A 24,979-nucleotide genomic window follows, 5' to 3' on the forward strand; every position below is an offset into this window, starting at 1 on the left:
GATAGGAGGATGTATGTATGTATGGCTGAATGATGCTTAGATGGGTAATGTCCATATTAAATCCAATTCTGCTCTTAAAAGTTAAAGCATGCAGTAATTTTTCTTAGTTAGCTGGCTGGCTTGTCACTGAACCCTGATCTTTTGCCAGCAACCTACTCTGTATACGCAGCCACCTGCTCTAAGAATTTAGCTAACCATGCTTCACTGTAATTTGAATAAAATGCATCTACACATCTGAAGTTATCATTGAAGCAACAGACTACAGACATCTAAAATTCTGAGCTGCAAAAAAATAAAAGAACTCCATTTTCTTCCCAGTTCCAATAAAGCCTTCAAAGTGTACCTTCCAAATTATTAAATTGTGATCAGATCAGATTCCTTGATCATCTAATTCTGTATTATTTGTCTGTAGAACAACAAAACTTTGGAAAATGGCATTCCTTTTCTCCCAGGTATTAGACATGAGATTACATGTGAATTTGTGGTTAAGATACATTTCCTTTAGTTCTCAAAGGGTGTTTTTTAAAAACTGAATTAATTGACAAAATTTAAATATTGAGAAATTTCACATATAAACTTACAAACGTCCAGAATATCTGGGAAAAAATCATAAGACTTAGCAACACTGTATGTCAGGGCTACTGTGTTAGGTTGTGCGGGTTTCTTACAACCAACCCTACAAGGCATATACACAATCAACTGTGGTTTACACAGTCTATGATGCAAATGGAGCCACAAAGCGTTTGCAGTGGATAGCAGGTACAACCTGCCAGGCAGACAATTCTCTGAGGCAACAAAAGGCAAAGTATGAACATTGACTATACTCTTTAGACTGAGTCTGTGCTCCCCTGTGCCACCCATACCCCACAGCTCCCAATTTATTTCTTGCTTGACTTGTGTTTCCTCCCTGGCCCCTGAGGCTTTTGCATTTACATTCCCTGCATTAGACTTCTTTCCTTTCTGACTGTCTGACAAAGTGGTGGGGCAGAAATAACGATGAGCTATCCATTTTAACCTTTTCAGGTCACAGGGTCAATTTTTGTGCACGCAGGTACATATTATATAATGAAAATATTTTAAAATAATCATGGAGTCACTACCTACTTCTACTTCTGATTATGTGATTAATAAAGGTCAACGTGCTGCTTCAGGCCCTTAAAACTGAGTTGCAAATAAATGTTATTTTATGTTGCTAACGCAATAATTTCACACTATATTGATTACATTTGAGAAATGTGTGTGTGTGTGTATATATATATATTTGTTATTGTTTTGTATGTTTTTTTTTTTTGAGACGGAGTCTCGCTCCTCTGCCCAGGCTGGAGTGCAGTGATGTGATCTCGGCTTGCTGCTCCGCCTCCCTGGTTCAAGCGATTCTCCTGCCTCAGCCTTCTAAGTAGCTGGGATTACAGGCATGCATTACCATGTCCGGCTAATTTTTGGATTTTTAGTAGAGACAGGGTTTTGCCATGTTGGCCAGGCTGGTCTCCAACTCCCGACCTCAAGTGAGCCGCCTGCCTGCCTCCCAAAGTGCTGGGATTACAGGCGTGAGTCACCATGCCTGGCCTATATTTGAGAAATATTGATCAAGACTGGAATATCTCTGATGCAAAATGCATCGTAATAAATGCAAATATATCTAAAATTTTTTCAGCATATTTCAATTAATGCAGATTTTATTTAAATTAGCAATGCTTACCCTAGCACAGAGAGACAAGTTTGATTCTGATTTATGAATGAGTTTATTTTCTCTAATTTGAACTTTACCTAGCATCTTTGGCTCTATCCACAGACAAAAAGCGATTCTAGGGAGACACTAGTGTCACAAGTAAGGGTCATCAAAAACCTACTCTAGGGAGACACTAGTGTCATCAGTAAGGGTCATCGTACCATGCAACTGATGGTTATACTTATTTAGAAAAAAAAAACTATAGTCATTTGAGTGTTGAAAAAACTAACATGAAACCTATTTGATAAAATAGATTATTTCAGCTTTCTTTAAATAGCATAGATTTGTTTTTCAGACTTTAGTAGAGAAACTATCATATTTTTTAAGACTAGCCAAGTACAGTAGTGAGAAGAGGGGAATGAGTAGAACGAGAAGTTCAATCTGTAACTGACTGTGAACAATCAACTGAGATAACTCACTACCATTGGTCTAGCTGAAACTGTCATTTTTCATGGTAATGTTTTAGCCAATAAAATAAACTGACAAAAATAAGACTTAATTTCTTCAAAGAGATTATGATAGCTACATATAATGCCTTGAAACTTTGCTCATCTGACTACAGAAAAACTGATGGATTGTTTGTTGGGGGCAGTGAAAATCTAGGGACACAGCAACTTGCACAAGAGCAAAAAGATTAATTTCTGAAAAACTATACATGTTGAGAAGAAAGTTATAATATTACAAAACTTTGTAAGAGAAATGTGAGACTACAGGTCAAAATGATTTAATTTTTGTTCTAATATGAACAAACTGCAATTTGAAAGATACTATTTCATGGGTACAAATATCATTTTATCCATGTGTCTGGGGCACTGGCTATTTCAGCTAGTGGAATATTCTAGTTAACTGTTACCTCATGTTTATTTTACATATGGATGACTGATTTTCAAAGATGTACTACATAAAAAGTTATGGTTAGTATTAAAAACTCATATATAATTTATTCTTTTGTTCATGAATCAAAAACAAATTCACATTCTCTCACAGCATTATGAACCTAATACACTGTAAATACTGCCAATATAGTCTAATATAAAATTGGGAGCTGGATTTTTGACATATATATCTAATCATTAATTTAATTAATCAAATATTTTATTAAGTAAGTCTTTTACCATGGTATTCTCAAAATAAGAGTGAAGCGATAAAGAGGAAAGTGAGATTAGAGTTTCTGGTTAGTAAAATTCCAGATAATAATAAGTTTATATGTATTTTCTGAAATAAATTCAGAGTGAATAAAAAGAGTAAATTTCCAGGTAATTAAATGAGTAGCTAGTCTCTGTTTTAAACTTTGCAATTTGTGTGAATAATTCTAGATTATGTATCCATTACCAAATTGAAAATAAGCTGAAACCACAAATGTAGAACTCCATAATAAATTAAACATTGAGGAGCACTTAGGGCTCTTTCAATATTAGCTTAGGAACAGTCAAAATTTTAAGCAGTGTACTGATTGATGCCACTAAGAGCCCTTTTTAAGAGCTCTAGAACACATAGTTTTTTTTCATTCTTGACCTTGAAAACAAAAAGGCTGAAAAATAAAAATCAAAACTGAAAGTGTTGTTTTATATAACTTAAATTAACTCTATGGAATAATGAAGGCAAAGGGGTCTTACAGCAAGAAAGTATCATAAAATAGCTTGACAGACATATAACAGTGTGGAGGAAAGAGAAAAACAAGAGAACTATATTTCATTTCCAAATTACACAAACACATATAAATGTATAAAATACCACTGATCCTTAATCCATATTTCGTTAAGCTAAAATCCTTACTTTTTAAGGAAAACCACATGAGACACCTCAGATAAGTTTCCATCATTGACCACCTTACCTGACACCTCATCTATAATTACAAACAAACTTGGGGTGTGGTTTATCTGCTCTAACAGTAGGACTCTCTGTAGATCATCAGATTCATTTATTAAGAAACCCCACCCCTTACCTGGTGGGAGAAACGCTGTATGCTGTTGTAACTGCATGTTGGCTAGAGCCTGTTGGTATTGGAAAATACCAGTGTTAAAGACTGCGGTGGCACCGTTGGTTTTTTCAAGAGCAGGCCTCTTTGGTAATGGGGGAAGTACAGCTTGAGGAATTCCCTGTTTAGTGAATGAGTATAAAAAACAAATACCAGTAAAAAGAGAAAAAGAAAAAAGAAAAATCAGTCGAAGGCTAAAATTGTTAGGAAGCATGAGCAAGCAAGCAGCAGAGCACTTAACTACCCGAGGGAAAAAATCCAATGAATAAAAAATTAAAGAAAAAAAAAAAAAGCAAGATAAAAGCTTTAAAGGAAGCATTATTTTTGTCCAAAACAAAATCTCACTAGTACAAGAGCACATGTTATAATGTGTTAAAGTGCTTTAGGTCCCATAATGCTTCAGGCTTTCTATGAGAAGCCATTGATTTGGGAAAAGAGGAAAAGCCGCACTGCGAGCTCCATGAGGATTGACAAGTATAAGCAATGTTAATAGTTAATTGTACAGAGTGACTGAAACAGATAAAATAAAAACTAACCCACTGCTCCTCCCCCCAGATCTACCTAGACATGCAAATGTCCCAGAGCATGCAAGTTTTTTTCCTTAAATACTGAACTATAAATATTAAAATGTAAATAATTCTACCACTAAAGCCATGCTAACCAAACAGGTACATAAATATACAGTCAAAAATACACTCTTTATGTCCTCCAACTATTTCTTTAGAACATTCTACAATGTAGTTAAACTGAATGTGGGCTGCTGGGCTTTCAGAATCTTTTATTGTATGACATCCATCTATGTACTTAGATTATAGTCTTTCTGCTAATTTTGTCAGGAAACCACACTCAGTTTTTTCATTGTACTTTATAACTCTATAACAGAAAAAAGGATATATATTTTAAAGTTGATTAAAAAAAAAAAACTTGTATCTACAATAAAGCTACATGCCAAGCTAAAAGGTGAAAGGTCATAGTACCAGGTCAAAGGTTGCCTCGAGGGGTCGCTTCAGTGATTTGACAGCCGACTGAGTCTTAATTAGCAGGCAGCGAGCACATGATGGCAATGGGCCAGTGGGGTTCAAGCGCATTAACATAAACAGCAAGCAGAGGTGCATCATGGGGGCAGCAGTGCATTTTTGGGTAGGTGAGAAAAAACAAATAAAAAAACAAATCATCGGAATGCCATATACAACGAATAACAAGACTAAGCATGCACAATAAAGGCACTACTGAGTTGTTATTGGGAGGATAACTCCTCTTTGTAGTTAATTACAAACAAGATACTCTAACAGAAAAAAAAAAGAGTGAAAGGAAGAGAGGAGGAGAGAGTCTGCCTTCTGTATTTTTGCTCAAGTATCCATAAACAAACACAGAAAAGATCTCTCTCATGATTAATATCACTGTTATGAAATACTACACAGTAACTTTTAAAATGAGTATTTCATTGATTTAAGTCACATATTTATGTAAAAAATGACAACATTAAAACAGCTAAGCAAAGAACAAAGAATGGGCTCATTAAAATCAGCTACTAGATCACATTAAAATTTACCTTGAGAATATAGTTTAGTAGCTATTCTTAATGATCCAGTTTCTAACTCTTTGAGTACTGCTGTCTCTCTCCTTTCTATATAATGGCATAGTCAAGCTTCTCTAGTGTTACTATTATGTTTATGCCACAATATTATTTCAGACAATCTAGAGAGTATACTACTCAAAATCCTGTAGCTAATTCTAAGAACAATTTTGTTGAACAATTCTCCTAAATAGTTCCAGATCATGTTATTGTTAAAAGCAAGATATATGTGAAGAAGAGCCTTGATGTGCAAAAGAACACACCAAAGGAAAACAATGGCTGATTAGATGGCACACAGAAATAAGAAGACCGAAAATGGCAATATCGTTAAATTGAAAAGGAGACAGGTGGTTCTTTACAAAGCAGAGATTTCAGAAACCCTACATCCAGAATAAGACAGATTAAGAGTTAGGCCAAGGGTAGGAGCAATCTGAACCATTTGAGGAGTTACCCTCACTTCTGTGAAAGTAACTTCTTTATATATTGTCTGGGATACCTGAACAAACATATCTTCAGCAATTTTATTTTAAAAAAGGTTAATAAATGAATAGCTTGTAGTCAGATAGAGTTGCTCACTTTGCTTTTCTGACTGCTAACAAGGAGAGAGCTGATATCTCTACTCACCATGGCAGCTGCAGTGGCTGCAGCCTGTGCAGCTGCAGCCTGGTTGACCTGGTATTGGGCAGCCTTGATCTTGGCTTGCAAATGTGCAGGGGGATGAAAGTATTTGCACTTTTCCCGAGAGCATCTCCCTTTGATGTAATCCATACACACAGTGACTGTGTTGTCATTGGTGTCAATCATTGTGCTGTCAGCAGGATGCGCAAACCGACAATCATTTTCTCCTCTGTTGCAATTGCCACGTTGGTACTCTCGACATACCTATTGAGGTCATTAAGTACATGAGGTTTAGTCAACATGAACAAGAAGAAGCTTTCTGAAGATTTTAACTTAAAGTGCAAGACTGGTGATAGAAGGCTACAGATGAAAGGGGAAAAATGATTTTCAAACAAGGCAACAAAGTAACTTCAGCATTTCCTAGTTTAGTTACAAATTATAACTCCATTTCAGTATAAATGCCCATAAGAAAATACAGGTATAATATTAATTATGGTAAAAATACAATCTGAAATGGTGTTGATATACTTATGAATTGCAAAGTGAAAATAATAACCTCACAGTAAAGAAACATGGCAAACATCACTTTAACCAAGTGATCAAAATTAATATCACCAATAATGAGACATAGTGACACTGTGTACCTATTGATACGATACAATGAGAAGGGCACACAATCACAGCAGATGTATTACTGCCTGAATTTAATCAAGATGAAACATCAGACGAAGTGAATGGAAAGATATTTTACTTAATAACCGACTACTACTCTTCCAAAGTGTCAAGGTCATGCAAGACAGACTGAGATACTATCACAAGCTGGAGGATCCTGGAGTCACAGAAAGATTATTGGGAGGACAACTGGTAAAATTTGATTGAAGTCTGTAGATTGGTTGAACAGCAGTATATCAATGTTAATTTTTCTGGTCTTAGGAGAGATTTCACAGTTATGCAAGATATTAATATTTAGGTCAGTGAAGGGTAGACAGAAACTCTTGTGTCCATTTTTGCAACTTTTGTGTAAATATAAAATTATTTCCAAGTGAAAAATATACAAAATCAAATCTGATAGCTTTTTATGAAAATGTTTCCGGGAGTTATTTTTTGATCTTCAGAGATTCACTTGGTAGCTATATAAAGCAGTAAAAAAAGATTGGTTTTGTTATGTCTGTTTGTTTTATATTTGACAATTCTGTTAATTTTGCCACCGAGCTCTTAGGGAAAAGGCGAAAACATTATTTCTCATTCATCTGTGCAATTTTGACTCTTACTATTTAAAAGCAGTCTTCATTCGGGATATTTTGACCCTTTTACCACAAGAGGGCCATCTAAAACACAGAATGTCCTTTTAATAGTTTCCTGCTCTTCCTTCAAGCTTCAAGAAAACAGTTTTTAACTGTTCAAAAGTATCTTTTCACAAATAGCAAACGCAGATATTAAGCACTTTATTTTGAAGTTAAGCAAGAAAGAGAAACTGTAACCCTGCGATAACTTAGGAAGCAAAGGTTTTCTTGGATTTACATAAATAAAATGATTGTATTTAAATTTGGGTGTTTTCCCCATATTATATTCATACCCTATTACTGAGGAAAGTGCTTCTTAAAGAAAGAGATACTATAATCTGTACCATGCTACATACATCTTAAAAAACAGCATTATAAATGATATCTTGCACTACTTGGAAACCTCAAGCTAGCTAAAGTTTTGTGTTCCAAATACATACAATGAGCCAGTGTCATTCATCACCACACTCAAGAGTTATAAAGAACACAAAAACGACTTTAAAAGTTATTCAAGATTCTGGGTTTTTTTTTTTTAGTGTATTTATCTTATTGAACACACCAAAAAATTTATTACCAAGATTTATAACTTAGAAAGCAAAAATGATCAAGCTGTTACCCAGAATAATTATCCTCCTCTCTGGCTGAACATTAGCATCAGCTATGGAGCTTGCTAAAACAGTACCCAGTACCTAATCAAAATTTACTGTATGTGAGGCTCATCACTACACTCAGGAAGAGTATAGTGCCTACCTTAAATAATGATAAAAAGTTTTATGTGTGTGTGTGTGTGTGTGTGTATGCTAAATATACACTACTGCATAAACAAAAGGGCTACTTTTCTGTTTAAGCAAATCTATGTCAATGCAGGCATCACCAAACAGGAAACTCGCAGGAGGTCTATAAGTGATCTCTCTCAGCTGCTGTTTGCTCCTCAGTAATTCCTGCTTTCTTGAATATGCTCAAAATGAACTGGCAGCAGGGAACTGACACTCTATTTTTCCTATGTAGTTTATATCTTTCCCACATTAACAATAAAGAAGACCTGAAGTTATTTAGGTTCTGTGTGTATATATTTGCATGTGTGTGCAGGGGGTGGGGTTCTACAGGTTAAGGATTGGTTTATTATAATCTCACATTCTTTACTCTCCTGTGAGACATTTAGAAAGAATTCTACAAATATTTAAGCAGAGTTAATAACTAAGAATTAGCTCAGAATGTGTCATAAAACCAACCTTTTTTGAGGTTAAAAAAACTTAGTCAACTGCTTTTGCATAATATGCATGTTTGACTCTTTTATATTTTTATTTTTTTGCAGCTTATGGTTTTTCCTGATGTAAGAAATGGGACGAAAGAAACATACTGTAATAGCTACTCTCACATTATTCTTGCCTTTGAAAAAATAAAGAAGAGAAAATCTCTTGTGAAAACTTGTACTGGTGAGAGGTACAGGCCAGAGGGACTGGAAATTTACCAACCATTAGATGTGCATCTGAATTGTGGGGTAACTATGGGAACATGAACTTCCCAAAGCTTCTAAAACACATTTTTCCTAATAGACATCATCAATAAAATGGGATCTATCCCTTGGTTGCTCAGTATGGGTTTGATCTGGTTTCTCTGATAAGCTTGAGGACACTTTATGCTGATCCCCAAAATAAATCTCTTAGACATACTACTACATTAGCAAATTATAATTGACAAATTATATAAATTCAACAAATTTAATCTCATAATTAAAAACAGGATAAGAAATTATGACATTTATCATAGAGAATTTGAAACACAGAATGTAAAATTAAATCTGAAAATTCTAACAACATTGTGGCTCATTTTTCTCTTCTCATCCAGTCTTCTGTATGTATACATACATTTAAAAAAACTGTATAGTATAGCTATTATTTGGTGACCTTTTATGCTCAACGATGCAGCATAAGCATTTTCTCATTTTGCTAAATAATTTCCAGAGTGATCACTTTGGATGGCTGCATCAAATTTCATCAAATAGTGTACAAAATACAGGTAATTCTTTTGGAGGATATCTAGATAATTTCCAGTATTTCCATATTATAAATAATATTCAAATAATATATCCATGACTATAGGCATTTTTCATTTTTGGCAGATAAATATACAGATTTATCTGTACATGTATATGTACTGGGTCAACATATACAAATATTTTGTGACTGGGCGTGGTGGCTCAAGCTGGTAATCTCAGTACGTTGGGATGCTAAGGTGGGTGGATCACTTGAGGACAGGAGTTTGAAACCAGCCTGGCCAACATGGTGAAACCCCATCTCCACTAAAAATACAAAAATTAGCTGGGCATGGTGGCAGGCGACTGTAATCCTAGCTACTCAGGAGACTGAGGCAGGAGAATCGCTTGAACCTGAGAGGCGGAGGTTGCAGTGAGCTAAGATCGTGCCACTGCACTCCAGCCTGGGTGACAGAACAAGATTCTGTCTCAAAAGAAAAAAAAAATGTTCGATAAATGGTTTTCAAACCTACATTAAAATAATAAAATCTATTTAGCTACACATGTAATGTGATTCAACATGAGCCTTTTACTCTACAAGTACTAAGGCAAGATTTGCCAATGAAGATATTCAATGAAAACATTTAAGTTCTAAATTCTATTTCCAGAAAAATATCTACGGAATAATTATAAACTTTAAATAACCAAAAGAAAACATAGGAAGATTTCCTAAGAAAATGTAAATTAATTCTAAATAAACCTTCTTTTGTTAACTAAATAGCAGTAATATAGTAGACAGACAATAGGGTTTGTAGTCAGAAATTATGAGTTCCAGTTCCTATCACTTTACTAGCTATGGAATCTTCATAATGAAAACACTATTAACATCTATTTAAAAGGTCATGAATACTGAATAAAATAATGCACAGCTTATAACACATCATACAAATCTGGATAATAAGAATAATCCTGTCATTTGATCTCTAATTTTTTAATACATGAAAAACATATTTCAAAATGGTCAAAATAATAAGTTTTATAAGTAGTATTAAATTCAGCAATGCTCTGCAAGTTAAAGCACTGGGATTCTAAGGAGATTAACGTCAATATTCGAATTTATTCAAAACTGGAGAGTCATTTGCATGTTCTTTAAGGAGATATCCCTTTGAAGTAATATGTTTTGTGCTCACCATATTTGTATAATTAACTCAGTCATCTTGGAGAATAACAATCAAAAGCAGGAATAGAAAGCTAATTATAAGAAGAAAAGGGACTTTGTCCATTTTAACATTTTGAGAAGTCAATTTAATAGTTAATGGCCAATATTAAGAAACATATTCAAAGACATATAGCCACATGTTCACCAATAAGCAGCATGGACTTCACTTTCTATTAAGCTGGAACTAACAAGCTAAATTTTTCTAAGTATTACTTTAAAAAGTAATCCTGGATAATCACTTTGATCAATCACTTTGATCAAAGGGTTCACAACATTACTGATCATGAGTTTATAATTTAATGCAAAGAAATTATCTCTATCTTCATTTTAAAAGGATTAAAATATCCACTTTGTAATCCTCATAATTCTGGTAATTAGGTAAATATAACTGTAGTCAATTTATTGTACAATTAAAATCCCTAGATAAATATCAGATGATGTGATTTCTAGTTTCAGTTGGTGATATGGTTTGCCTGTGCCTAGCCATGTGAAACTGTAAGTCCAATAAACCTCTTTCTTTTTGTAAATTGCCCAGTCTTGGGTATGTCTTTACCAGCAGCACGAAAATGGACTAATACAGTTGGTTATTCAGTAACTGTATATATTTGATCAATTTTTCTCCTTCCAAAAAAAATCAAGAAAAAGACATCTACTTTAACTATCTCATAGTATTTCTGTTAGGATCAAATGGGAGCATTCTTTGAAGTCTAAAAGGCAGACTCCATCATTACTATTAGGGCCAGAAAACACAAGCATACTTCTATAGGTAATGGAACTAAGAATCTACCACTTGATCTCACATAAAAACATAAAATCTGAACAGGAATGACCAATGAAAGAACCATTAAGTCCACTTCCACGTTGTCATTTATTAATTCCCATGAATGACTATGCAAACCCAACAGGACAGGAAAATGGACACAACTTTGAAACAAGCTTGTCAATACACCAAGTTAGCCATTACCTTATTTAATTTATATTATTATTGTTATTTGAGATAGGGTCTCCCTCTGTCACTCAGGATAGACTGCAGTGGCACAATCTCAGTTCACTGCAGCCTCAACCTCCCCGCTCAAGTGATCCCCCCACCTAAGTCTTTCAAGTAGCTGGGACTGCAGGTGTGAACCACTGTTCTTAATCCAGCAATTACTACAGTTTAAGCAAGTTACAACTCTACACCACATCAAAACTCTAATCACAGAGATTAATAACTGACAGAGCCATAGTGTATTAAATTGTTTAAATGAAGACGTTACTACATTTTTAAGAGTCATTCTAAAGTTTATTACAGATTTAAAAAAACAACCTACATAAACCTCTATGTGCAAAACTCTTAAGGTTTCTTGGGAACTTTCTGGAGATATTAAAAAAAAATCACAAAAGCGGTAGCCAAACATCCTCTAAAAAATGCAAAATTAAAATAATCCTACCAATAAGACTTTTCTACATTATTAAAAGCATCTTCTTTCCTAATCTTTTCTGAATAGAAAGTCTTTTATTCCATCATGTTAAATCCACTAAACACCTAAATAATCCCAACCTAGGCGTGCTTTTCACTGTCATTCTAATTCTCATTTAGCTTTAAATGTTCTATTTTTTGTAGTCAATGGGTATTATATATTTTTCTGCCTATATGAAAAGGGTTATTAGATTCTTCTGTGGAAGTAATAGAAACATACAACCATTAGTGGCCTGAATTAGAAACTCGTGTAATGATTACCTCACAGAATAAAACTTTCAGCCAAGAATAATTTATTTTAAGACAAGCAAACACAAACTGAAACTATCAGAAACCGTTGTTTGTCCGCCTTTCCTGGAATACTTATATTTTTCTCATATAGACTGCTGATGTAAAAATGGTGCAGTTAACCAAATGTCAATCTAATGTTTTCATAAGTATCTGAAATACGTGTCCCCTGGTTTTTATTTGATTACTCCTATGTAATATAAATTACCTTAATAATCATCATTGTTTACCTAAAGTATTTCACTATGCTGTGCACAGTGTTCTCATCAACTTATTGGAGGAGATGGATTTTTAATTAAGGTTCACAAAAAGCTACATCATTTACAAATACATTAAATAAATGATGAAAAGTTGAAGCCTAAATAAGAGATGCTAGTATCTTTTAGTGCATGTGTTTATAGCTATTTGCATTTAGAGTCACCTGGCAGATCTGTGAAAAATATTACCAAACCCCATCGCAGATCTACTGAATCAGTCTTTGGGGATGAGGCCCTACATTTTTAACAATCATCCCAAGTGATTCTAATCTCATTAAAGTATGAAAACCACTGCTTTAGATCTAGGCGCATAATCAAGATGCCATATTTTATAGCTGAATTGCTCAAAATGTAAACATGTTTCCAAGGAGAATGGTAACACATGATAAACATTTTTCATATTTTAGTACCTCTGTGGGGTTACCCTGAGCCCTGAATAAGGGAATATATCTTTCTGTGTTTAATCACCTGAGTAACTGGTTGACTGACTCATTTATCCATTCATTTAACAAGTTATTGGGCATCAGTTATGAGTTTGGGCACTATTCTCATGTGGATCTTTTCTTGTCATTGATAAGACAGGAATTAAAGGGTTTCAAAGACATTCCTCACACCTTCTACTTAAAATACTTTCAACAGTTTTCTACTGAATATTGTTGAGTAAATGAGAGAATGAATGCATTCACGAATTCTTTTGGCACCATAAAAAATTACTGTGCATCTTGAAAGTAAGTCAAACAATGATTTCTCCAATTACTAACTCTTTGTAGTAAAACAGGGGTATGGCTAAAAAAACTCAGTCTTTTCTAGAATCTATAGATTTGAATAATTTCTTAACATAATCATGGAAAGAAATTGCTGAGACCAGCCTGGTGAACATGGTGAAACCCCGTTTCCACTGAAAATACAAAAATTAGCCGGGCATGGTGGCACACATCTATAATCTCAGCTACTCAGGAGGCTGAGGCAGGAGAATTGCTTGAACCTGGGAAGTGGAGGTTGCAGTGAGCTGAGATCCTGCCACTGCACTCCAGCCTGGGCAACAGAGTGAGACTTTGTGTCAAAAAAGAAAAAAAAGAAGTATGAATTTTGGAGTACAGGAAGTACTTGGCAACAAAGTCTTTTAAAGGCCAGTAAAGGATAATATGAATATTGATATATATCTTATGTTGTACGTATATGTATATAATTTTAAAAAATAAATGTTTCAATAGCTTGTGGCTGGTGTTAAAAACAAGAAAATGACCTAAATGTCCCTAGAATGTTCTAATTGGAAGTGTCCTTAGAGATTATGGGGTGCAACCCCCTAACTTTACATGTGAGGAATATGAAACCCAGAGAATAGGAGCATCCTGATCCAAGCTGGCTCACCTAATTAGCAACATCACATGTAGTAATTCTTGAATTCCTGTTTTCCAATTTAACATTTTTTTTTTTTCTGTAGTATCACACTGGGTGCTGTAAAGACGTCAGTTTTAAGCAATTATGTAAGAACCAGAAGGCTAGCAATCTATGGTATTTTAAATTTCCTTACTGTCTAACAAGTTGCAGTAAAAAGACAGAAAGAAGTGGCAAGAAGAACTGGTCAATAGTTTAACTGATTCCAAAATTTTTTTTACCTCAGAAGGAACTCAAAATTCAAATATATGCTTCAGAATTTCATAAGGAAGAAGTAGAATATACATTTAAATACCAAATGACCAAACATTTGATCAATTAATAAATAAGTAGGTGCATTTATTGCCATGTCTTTTAGACTTCGATACGTGATGCAATTGGCATGCGAGGAAATAACGTGCAGATAGGATTGTCTAAAATCACAAGCACAGAGCAGCAAGATGCGCCTCAGAGCTTCACGCTGCAGTATCCTAACAGGTTGGAACTGTGACAGTGGATCTGATCTTGTTAACAAGAATAAGACAGGAAGCTGCACTACAATCAAGCATTTAGAGAAGCAGGATTCAGATAAAAGGCAAATCACAGTTGATGCAGTGGTAGCCATGTGTACTGACTATAGCAAAAGAAAACAGACAAAATACAATAAGTAGCTCCTCACAAAAAGAAAAAACCCAAAGACAAAAGTCTTCATTTCAATTAAGCACTACAAATATAACCAGTAACAAACTACTTAAAATTGTGAATGTGGGAGGACTGGTTTAGTAGAGTTATAACCATTTTTTTGAATATCATCTATTAATAATTAATTCATTAAAGTTCATCTCAGATTGCTTACTTGGTTACCACTAATCAATCAACAATTATGCATTAAGAACTCAGGGTTTGCTTTAGAAAGGTTGGGGGAATAAAACTGCTTCACATGCATCCAATAATTTCAGATATTTAAAAAAAATTTAAGTTTCCTCTTAATCCATCTGCAAACAGCATTAGTTAATTAATAAGCAAGTACAGTTGTATAACGACAAATCACTCAAAAATCCAGGTGTATCAGGTGTATCTCCCTAGCAAGAACAAGTTGCTTCACATCTCTTCCCCTAAAATCATTTCCCTGTAAAATAGAATTAATAATAGTGTCTTCCTGATAAGATTGTTTTGAGCATTAAATCTCTGATGCATGTGTCTGGTATATGATTGTCGATACGCTAAAATCTCAGAGCCTTTGTAATGTATGCAACAAAAGTTAATAAATAATAAATCAGCTTATTAACTAAATTCCTGCTAAACTGACAAATTATTTGAGTCAATTATGTTCATATAACAGCCTCATTTTGCCACTTTCTCAGTAAAATTTATTAGCACTAAGTATTGCCTCATCCTCAGGAGGAGGAAATAAAAGGCATCCAAATAGGAAGAGAGGAAGTCAAATTATCCCTGTTGGCAGACAAGTTGTTTCTTTATCTAGAAAACCCCATAGTCTCTGCCCAAAAGCTCCTTGATCTGATAAACAACTTCAGCAAAGTTGTAGGATACAAAATCAATGTATAAAAATGAGTAGCATTCCCATAAACCAACAACATCCAAGCAGAGAGCCAAATCAGGAGTGCATTCCCATTCACAATTGCCACAAAAAGAATAAAATACTTAGGAATAACAGTTAAGCAGGGAGGTGAAAGCTCTCTAAAATGAGAATGACAAAATATCCCTCAAAGAAATCGTGGATGACACGTAAGAAATTGAAAAACTTTCCATGCTCATGGATAGGAAGAATCCATAATATTAAAATGGCCATACTGTTCAATGCAAGTTATACATTCCATGTTATTTCTGTCAAACTACCAATGATATTCTTCACAGAATTAGAAAAAAAAAACTACTTAAAAATTCATATGAAATAAAAAAAGAGCTTGAACAGCCAATAGCCAATACAATTTTAAGCAAAAATAACAAAGCTGGAGGCATCACATTACCTGACTTCAAACCATAGTACAAGACTACAGTAAACAAAACAACAAGGTACTGGTACAAAAAAAGACACACAGACCAATCAAACAGAATAGAGAGCCTAGAAATAATGCAGCACACCTATAACTATTTGATCTCCAACAAAGTTGACAATAACAAGCAATGAGGAAAGGACTCCCTGTTCAATAAATGGTGCCAGGATAACTGGCTAGCTATACACAGAAGATTGAAACTAAACCCCTTCTTTACACCATATACAAAAATCAACTCAAGACGGATTAAAGGCTTAAGTGTAAAACCCCAAACTATAAAACCCCTGAAAGATAACATAGGAAATACCATTCTTGACACAGGACCTGGCAAAGATTTCATGACAAACATGCCAAAAGCAATCGCAACAAAAATAAAAATGGAAAAATGGTATCTAATTAAACTAAAGAGCTTCTACACAGCAAAAGAAACTATCAACGGAATAAACAGCCTACAGAATGGGAGAAAATATTTACAAACTATGTATTCCACAAAGGTCTAATATCTAGAATCTGTAAGGAACTTAAATTTATGAGCAAAAAACAACCCTATTACAACAAAGTGGGTGAAGGACATAAACAGATGCTTTTCAAAGAAAGATATACAAGTGGCCAATAAGTATATGAAAAATGTCCATTATCACTAATATTAGAGAAATGCAAATCAAAACCACCAGATACCATCTCACGCCAGTTAAAATGTCTGTTATTAAAAACTCAAAAAATAATGAATGTTGGTAAGGTTGCAAAGAAATAGAAACAATTATACACTGCTGGTGGGAGTGCAAATTAATTCAACCATTGTGGAAAACAGTGTGGCAATTCCTCAAAGACCTAAAAACAGAAATCATTTGACCCAGTAATCCCATTACTGGGTATTTACCCAAGGAATATAAATCGTTCTACCATAAAGACACACATGTGTATATTCACTGCAGCACTATTCACAACAGCAAAAACATGGAATCAACCTAAGTGTCCATCAATGGTAGCCTGGATAAAGAAAATGTGGTATATATACACTATGGAATACTATGCAGACATAAAAAAGAATGAGATCACGTCCTTTGCAGCAACATAGACTGGGCTGGAGGCCATTATCTGAAGCAAACTAATACAGAAACAGGAAACCACATACCACATGTTCTCACTTGTAAGTGGGGGCTAAATGATGAGACCTCATGGACACAAAGAGGGAAACAGCAGATGTTAGGGCCTATTTGAGGGTGGATGGTGGGAGGGGGGAGAGGATCAGAAAAAAATACCTATTGGGTATTGTGCTTATTACCTGGGTGATGAAATAATCTCTACACCAAACCCCAATGGTATAAAGTTTACCTATATAAAAACCTGCACATGTACCCCTGAACCTAAAATGTAAGTTAAAAAAATGTATCACCTCATCCTCACCAGGGAAAAGAGGAAAAAGTCATTTTATTCTTTAGGTGGGTTCAATGACAGGTTTGTACCTTCAATGTACATTTCATGCTGTCACTTTTTCTCTACATCTATAATTTACCAAATTCATTAATTCACAGTCATGTTGAAATTCTGAACAACCACTTTGAAGTAAGATTTATAACTTTAATATCTTTTTCATGTACCAACAGCGGAGCCCACGCATCTGATCATCCTTTACTCTAGAACTTAAGAGGATTATGCAAAAAACTTTTATGAAAGCACACTTCATAAACAAAGTTTCCTTTCTACTTCAACCAAAATATTGTACAGCTTATGAGGAAACTTGCAATAATAAATTGTAAAATGTTTTACAGACACTAATATTTGTTAATCTTTATGAGAACAATTTTTAGGGGATTCATAACGTTTGTTATTCTTGATAGTTGCAACAACAACAACAAACACTCAGGAGGCATTTGCTATGTGCCAGATACTCCCCTAACTCTTTGAGGTAAGTGCCGTTTTAAAGATGAGGAAATTGCGGTACAGTGATATAATCAGGCAATCTGACTTTAGGGTCCAACTTCTTATCCACTATTCTAAACATGGATGTTGTAGCCTTTATAAACATTACATTAATCAAATACAGCATATCTATACTCTAGTAAAATGTTCCAAACCCTAAGCCAAAATCTCTGTTTTAAAATTTTTACAACTTTTTGGCCATGGAAACACACAAACAAACAAAAAAATACACTTGGAGAATTAGAATGTAGTACATAAAGACACCAACTAGTCATTCCTACCTCAAGTCTGTCTGTTCGCATTAATTTCTGTGCAGCAGCTGCAGCAGCTGCAGGTACAGGGACACCCGGATTCCCTGTAACCAACATTGGTGCAGTCGGCAAGATCTCTGCAGGGACCAGGCTTGGAGAAACAGGTCCCAGATAGGGATTAAAGGCTGCTGATGCATTGGTGGCTAAGCTTGGTGCAACTGAAAACATTGGCTGAAAAATAAAATAAAAGCAAAATTTAACAAGCAGGTCTCAGCTCAAAGTTGATATTCTTAATTATACATTTGTCCTCCATCCATCTATCAACTCTTCCTTCCTTCCCTTCTTCCCTTTAATCCTGTGTTCATTTACCATTTGTCCTCCATCCATCTATCCATTCTTCCTTCCTTGCCTTCTTCCCTTTAATCTTGTGTTCATTTACTATCATTTAGGGTAAGGCTGTTTTATTAAATAAGCACTCATCAAATCCATGTTTTTCTAAAATATAACAGGTAAAATATCCATTAAATTATTCACTGGAATTTTGAACCTGGGGGTCTATAATACTTGTAATTTTTTTTTTTTTTTGAAAAATAGATAAACTAGGCAGAAACTCCTTGTGGTCACCTAATCTTCATCTTTGCCCTGACTTAATTCTAGGTATTTGTCTAAGAAATACATTTTGTAATTGCTATGTCAGATGTACTTGAAAGACCTGTTTACCACTGTTAATAGGTTGCAAGTGTCCTATCATCCGGAATAAATAAAGTAGAACTCCCAGGGGATAAAAGAGTTTCACAGTCAATGTAAGCTGTAAATAAATCTCATGGGTACGGGAAAGGTGATGATGACACCTTGTCTTCTGAGCACGTAAGATAAAGTGTTTGGTATACTTACTTGATGGTGATTTTTCTGGGGGAAATTATAAATGTTCCACTAGTCTATCATACCTTACTAAGGGAAAACAAGTCTAAAATGTGAAGTCTGAAGTAGAACTGCTACTAAGGAAATGCTACATGATTAGTCAAGGAAATACATATGGCAGAACTGAATAAACTGCTACAAGACAGAATTTCTTCCAGAAATGCTTTCATGGATACACAAGGATTGTTTCTATTTGTTGATATGCAAACTTGCATATCATAAAATATATTTGTTCTTGAATAGCATTAATTTACCTGAAATCTAACAATTTGTTTTTCTAGTGTTTAAAGTATAACAGAACACAAACAATTTCATATCTTATCGATAGTATATTTTTAACTTCCTAACAGACTCTCAATTCTAGTTCTCGAAGTTTAATGCTTCATGTAATAATGCTTGTTTCTGAAACACAAAAGCTTGTAGGCAAAACGGATGCTGTTCTTTAAGGTAATTTTTTTTTTTTTTGAGATGGAGCCTTATTCTGTTGTCCCAGCTAGAGTGCAGTGGTGCAATCTTGGCTCACTGCAAGTTCCACCTCCCGGGTTCATGCCATTCTCCTGCCTCAGCCTCCCTAGTAGCTGGGACTACAGGTGCCCGCCACCATGCCTGGCTAATTTTTTGTATTTTTAGTAGAGACGGGGTTTCATCATGTTAGCCAGGATGGTCTCAATCTCCTGACCTCATGATCTGCCCACTTCGGCCTCCCAAAGTGCTGAGATTACAGGCCTGAGCCACCGTGCCCAGCCTCTTTAAGGTAATATTTAACAATTTATTTTCTTTACTCAGCAGTAATGAACAGAATTACAGAACATTTTTTAGAATAAAAGAGATATTATAATGTATTAATAACTAATTCTGCCATCTGATAGGAATAAGAAGTTACATGGTCCCTGAATAGATGTAGCATTCAAGAGAGCTTTGTAGTAAAACTTTTAAGGCATACATTACAAATGTAATTCTCATAGTACAAAAGAAATACGTTAAAAAGTAAAATATATCCTTTATTCACTCTGGCCCTGACTGATTCTATATTTAGAAAAATAAAATGAATTTCAAGTGTTCCCTTTTTCTTAGGGCAGTGGTTTTCAACCGAGTTGTTTTGCCTCTCAGGAGACACCTGGCAATGTCTAAAGACATTTTTGGTTATCACAGCTGGAGGGGAACTATTGCATTCAACGGATGGAAGCCAGGGATGCTGCTAAGTGTTCTACAACATATAAGACAGCCCCTCGCAACAAAGAATTATCCAGCGCCGAAAGTCAATACTGTCAATGTTAAGAAGGCCTTTCTTAGGGAACTCTTCTGTTGACCTCAAAAATTTCTTGGGAAGCACCCTTTGCATTTAGCTATACATTTTTACTAACAAAAATATGAAAAACCAGAATATGCAATACCTAATGCGATTCATTGAGAAGAAACAATACAATATAGATTATACCATTTCAACTTAAAATAATTATGCCTCTGAACACGTTGGTTTGAATGCCATGTTTAGCTGCTCTGCCAGGTCGATGGCTCTTGCCTGATAAAGTGGTCTCAAGTAGCACCTCTAATCCCCAACCCCTCCCAGCACAAAGCAGCAACCTGCAGACAACAAGAACTATCTGTGCATTCCAGATCTTAACAATCAACAAGCTGTCAGAAACTAGGGCCCAGGGCAGTCTCTGTCCACCAACACTTCCCGGAGCCACAGCTGACTTAATGCTGCGCCACTGTCCATTCTCTGTCCAGGTGGCAGCAGGACAAGGATTGATTGTATAGTGAATATATGTTGAACTTGGATTTCTATTCAAGGATATTCAGGTTAAACTTGTACTTTGTTATACATTGTCAGATTGCATATGAAAATCCAGCCAGACCAGCACCCTAATTTCTATATTAGCCATTTAAGAATTACAAGAAATTTAGCATAGAAGACTAAAAGAGTCTATGTCAGGGGACTAACAGACTAGTTCAGCAAATGGACAACAGAAGCTACTCATTATCATTCCTCTTTGCATTCTTTTACTATGAATAAACATGTATTTCCAGATAGTGCATTTTTAATGTATACTTCAGAAAGTTACTGAGATGTTTATGTTACTGTACATAATCTACTATAATTATTTAAAAGCAAAGGACAAATTTAAAAATGTTTTTGGAAGAAAAAGCATTTTTATTTTAATAAAATGAGACCAGAGGCTAATAAAACTCAGCTCTCTTAAATCTCATCAAATAAAATACACTGGAAATCTAAAAATGCATATAATGCAGCTGTTGCACATTACAGGCAGAATCATACTTTTATTATGTAAAAATACTGCTTTAATAACTGGCAATAATCTTTCCTGAGTTGTTTCTATAGAGTCAGCAAGAGAATTGATCTTTTGCTTTAATTCAGCAGAGCAAATTCAAATCTGTACAATTTTAGGGCACTGTCCCCAAGTAAAGTCTGTAGGAGCTTTTAAAAATGTGAAACATCAACTATTCAGCAAGCATTATCTCAAATTGTTCCCTCTTTCGATAAGCAGAGCTATTTGCTGAATAGGCAGAAAATCAATAACTAGCTTTATACTTTGAAACTTGATTCCAAAAGACAGACAGACAGACAGACAGACACACACACACACACACACACGCGACATTCCTTCATTTATTTTAAATTTTTGTAAGTTTGTTACATCACTTTAGTCATACTGTTTTTTCAAAGAGTGCCATGTTGAAGATAGGTCACTGCTAGCCCCATCAGAGAGTGCCCTAATCAGATTAGGAAAGCACTTGACCTGCACTACTGCCAGTTTTCTATTCCAAAAGCTATCCTGCAGGAGGTTCAGCAGAATCTCAAAGACAGATATTAATGCCATGTTGTTATCAAGTGGCATCCTGTTCTCTCTCTGAAGGATAACATATAACTATGTAATTGGTATATTTGATACTGACTATATTCTTGTGATAATGATTTGTAGGTATCTCTGTTCCTGGAAGACATAAGAAAGTTTGGTTTATAATTGCCTTTTGCCAACGAACACCCTCACCAGAGAAAAACAAAGTACAAACTTACTAATTCTGGTGCTGCTTATGGGTTAATCACTTGTTTGTTTTAAATCGGACATTGATTCCATTAAGGTAATCACACTTCATTATAAATCAAAGTGTTAATGTCATATTGTGACCCTAGTTAGCTATGCAAACATGATTATTAGTAGTAATTCCCTATTTATTGTGTGTCAGCATCATGCTGAGTGCTTTATCTGTGCTATTTATTGTATTTAATCCTTACAACAGTAGAGTATAAATTCCCTTGGTAATTTTTTTTTCTGTTGTGTTTTTTGAGGGGTAGAGATCAGGAGAGATCTGTTTAGTTCCCTATGGTCTATATAGATTATGTGTCTATAGACACAAATGAGTGAATCGAAGGCCTAGGATGTGACCACAGGTGTGTCTGATTCCAAGTGGTTCTCACAAAGTGGTTTTCACACAATGAACCAGGTGTCCATTAAAATCACCCAAAGGACTTTTAAACCGTGAATGCCCTGGCCACTCCTCACTCGTCAGAATCTCTGGTAAGTGGCAGTATTTTTTAGAGCTCCTAGGTGATTCTAGTTCCATACACTATGTCGTTTTCTACAGATATAGGTACACTTTTCTGATTGTAAGTAAGGTCTCTAAGGATACATGTTCCCTTATGGCTCTTTTCTTTTAAACATGGTTTATCCTCCACATTGAATGCTACCCATGCCTAGCCAATCTGTTTAATTCCTAATTGTGCTTCAAGAATTAGGACTCTTCGGGTAAGTTTCTCTTGATCCATCCACATCTCTAACTATGAAGGGGTTTTTCTTACCTTCTGTTCCCATGAACTCCTAATTACTCGAATGCAGCATAAACCACTGCATGGGTTTACCTGAATATCTCCTCTAGTCTGACAAGACTGGATGCTCCTAGAGGGCAGACTTTTGCCTTATGTCTTGTTCATGTTATTTATGTGTTGCGTTTAGCATCTATACAGATCCTCTACAAACATTTACTTAACATATATACTAATGGATTTGCTAACTGCTTTTCTCTGTCATAGAAACAAGGAAACACATTAAATATTCTTTAGAATATATACTTGAATGTGAAATAAAAGTGATTGTTATTTTCTTTCTTTACCTCAAAATTTAATAATTACTCTCTCTAATATACCTATTCAAAGTTTATTCTTTTTGTTTTGCAATTTTTTATATTAAGCTTTCTAAGTTTCAGTAATGTAGTTACCATGTTATAATGTTGCAAATATCACAGGGGCTGACATTTATCTTAAAACACCATGTGAACACTGTTTGTTTTGCAATGTTTGAGAATAAAAAAAAAAGGAGGGAGTATATGTAACAGAAATATGTAATCAGTATACACTGAAATTCACAGAACACAAACTTTAAGTCATATTTTTCTACATTATATGTATGTATATAAAGCAATAAAATACAAAGTGCTTTTTTAAAAAAAAACACACATAATCAAGGTATACAAAAGCATGTTTCTGGGTAGGCATAACCCTGTAACTAGTCTCAGTGAGCTATTTTGAATATAAACAGTGCCAAAAGCTAATAGGAGGTATCAACAAATTCATGTTATAAAGTTCTTTTTTTCTAAAAAAGCAGGGCCAGGCACAGTGGGTCTGGCCTATGATCCCAGCACTTTATGAGGCTGAGGCAGGAGAATCACTTGAGTCCAGGAGTGTGAGTTTACAGTATGCTATGACTGCACCACTGCATTCTAGGCTGGGTGACAAAGCGAGACCCTCTCTCTTAAAAAAAAAAAAAAAAAAAAAAAAAAAAAAAAAAAAAAAAAAAAAAAAGATAGCAAATGACTGGAATAAAATAAGAGATACTGTTATAACTTTGCCTCTAGACTGACTTGTGACTGGATAAATCAATGAGTATCTCCTTCATTGTTAGTTTCACTTCATCCTTCAATCCAGTTTTACTGAAATAACAAACATTTAAATAAAGAACACTCTGGCCCTCCTAGTAGAAAGGTATCAACCAGGCATGGCCTAGTTCTTAAAATCCTGGGCCCATTCTCTCAGGCTGCTTGAGGATTCACAGGCTCCTTAATGGAAACAGGCAGTAAGAACAGCAGGATGGATGAAAGCCTACTCAGAGAAACTGACATGGAAACATTTTACCAGAAACACTCTGGGATAAAGTGGCCTTATCTCAACCATTACTTGGATAAAATGGAAAGTAAAGAATCAAAGAACTATTTAAGAATTCTAGGTGTTCCTGGAAGCGTGACAAGTGACGACTTCAAAGCATTCTGCATCCAACTGGCAACAAATGCTTGGAACATGACATGACAGCAAAGTCTATCTAGGTGACAGAAGCCGCAAAGAAGCTCTCAAGACATTAGCTAAAACCAGAAACTGAATTTCTCTATTCCTAGGCTATTTCAAAATTCATGAAATGCACAGGATTTCTACACAAATTATTTATCTGAGACACCGAATTTGTGTACCCGAAGAATAGCTGCCATCAGAAATTATGGATAGCCAAGACTACCTTTGGGATCACAGGTAAAGGCCATTACTAGAGAAATTCCAGAGATCATGCAAAGCTCTTTATAACCACTGCTTATGTAGAGCTCTTTGAGGGCAATGAAGAGAGCCTGGAAACAACAGAATTTCTGAAGGACACTTGGCTGGGATGAACTGAAGAAATCTATCAGAGGCCTCCAGGTTGTAAGCCACGATATACAACCTATTTTTGGTTAAATTATGTAGGAATTTTTCATTACATAAAATCCGCACCAGACAGTATGTGACAAAGTAAAAATAATTCAGAAGAAGATTCCAGAAGTTTTATTTATGTTTTTGATTATTTTTTATTTTTATTAAAGTTCTGGGATACATATGCAGAACGTGCAGGTTACATGGGTATACATGTGACATGGTGGTTTGCTGCACTCATCAACCAGTCATCTACATTAGGTATTTCTCCTAATGCTATCCCCTACCTTACCCCCCAAACCCCAACAGGCCCCAGTGTGTGATGTTCCCCTCCCTGTGCCCATATGTTCATTGTTCAACTCCCACCTATGAGTGAGAACATGCCGTGTTTGGTTTTCTGTGCCTGCGTTAGTTTGCT

General features: G+C 35.1%; 1 protein-coding gene across 12 annotated transcripts in view; it reads right to left on the reverse strand.

Moving 5' to 3' along the window:
* The window catches only part of MBNL1 (muscleblind like splicing regulator 1), a 197,284-nt gene that overhangs the window by 14,248 nt on the left and 158,057 nt on the right, over positions 1-24,979 (reverse strand). For 8 of the 12 annotated variants that reach the window (XM_025374639.1, XM_025374629.1, XM_025374606.1 and 5 more), the window contains 4 exons: positions 17,979-18,179; positions 5,908-6,165; positions 4,685-4,738; positions 3,675-3,828 (listed from right to left, as the gene is read on the reverse strand). In XM_025374639.1, coding sequence (XP_025230424.1) covers positions 3,675-3,828; positions 4,685-4,738; positions 5,908-6,165; positions 17,979-18,179 — 667 coding nt within the window. The remainder of the gene's footprint in view (positions 1-3,674; positions 3,829-4,684; positions 4,739-5,907; positions 6,166-17,978; positions 18,180-24,979) is intronic. The other 4 variants (XM_025374617.1, XM_025374612.1, XM_025374646.1 and 1 more) reach the window with 1 other exon arrangement.

This window comes from Theropithecus gelada, chromosome 2 (assembly GCF_003255815.1).
Source record: "Theropithecus gelada isolate Dixy chromosome 2, Tgel_1.0, whole genome shotgun sequence".
In the NCBI taxonomy this organism is placed as follows: domain Eukaryota; kingdom Metazoa; phylum Chordata; class Mammalia; order Primates; family Cercopithecidae; genus Theropithecus; species Theropithecus gelada.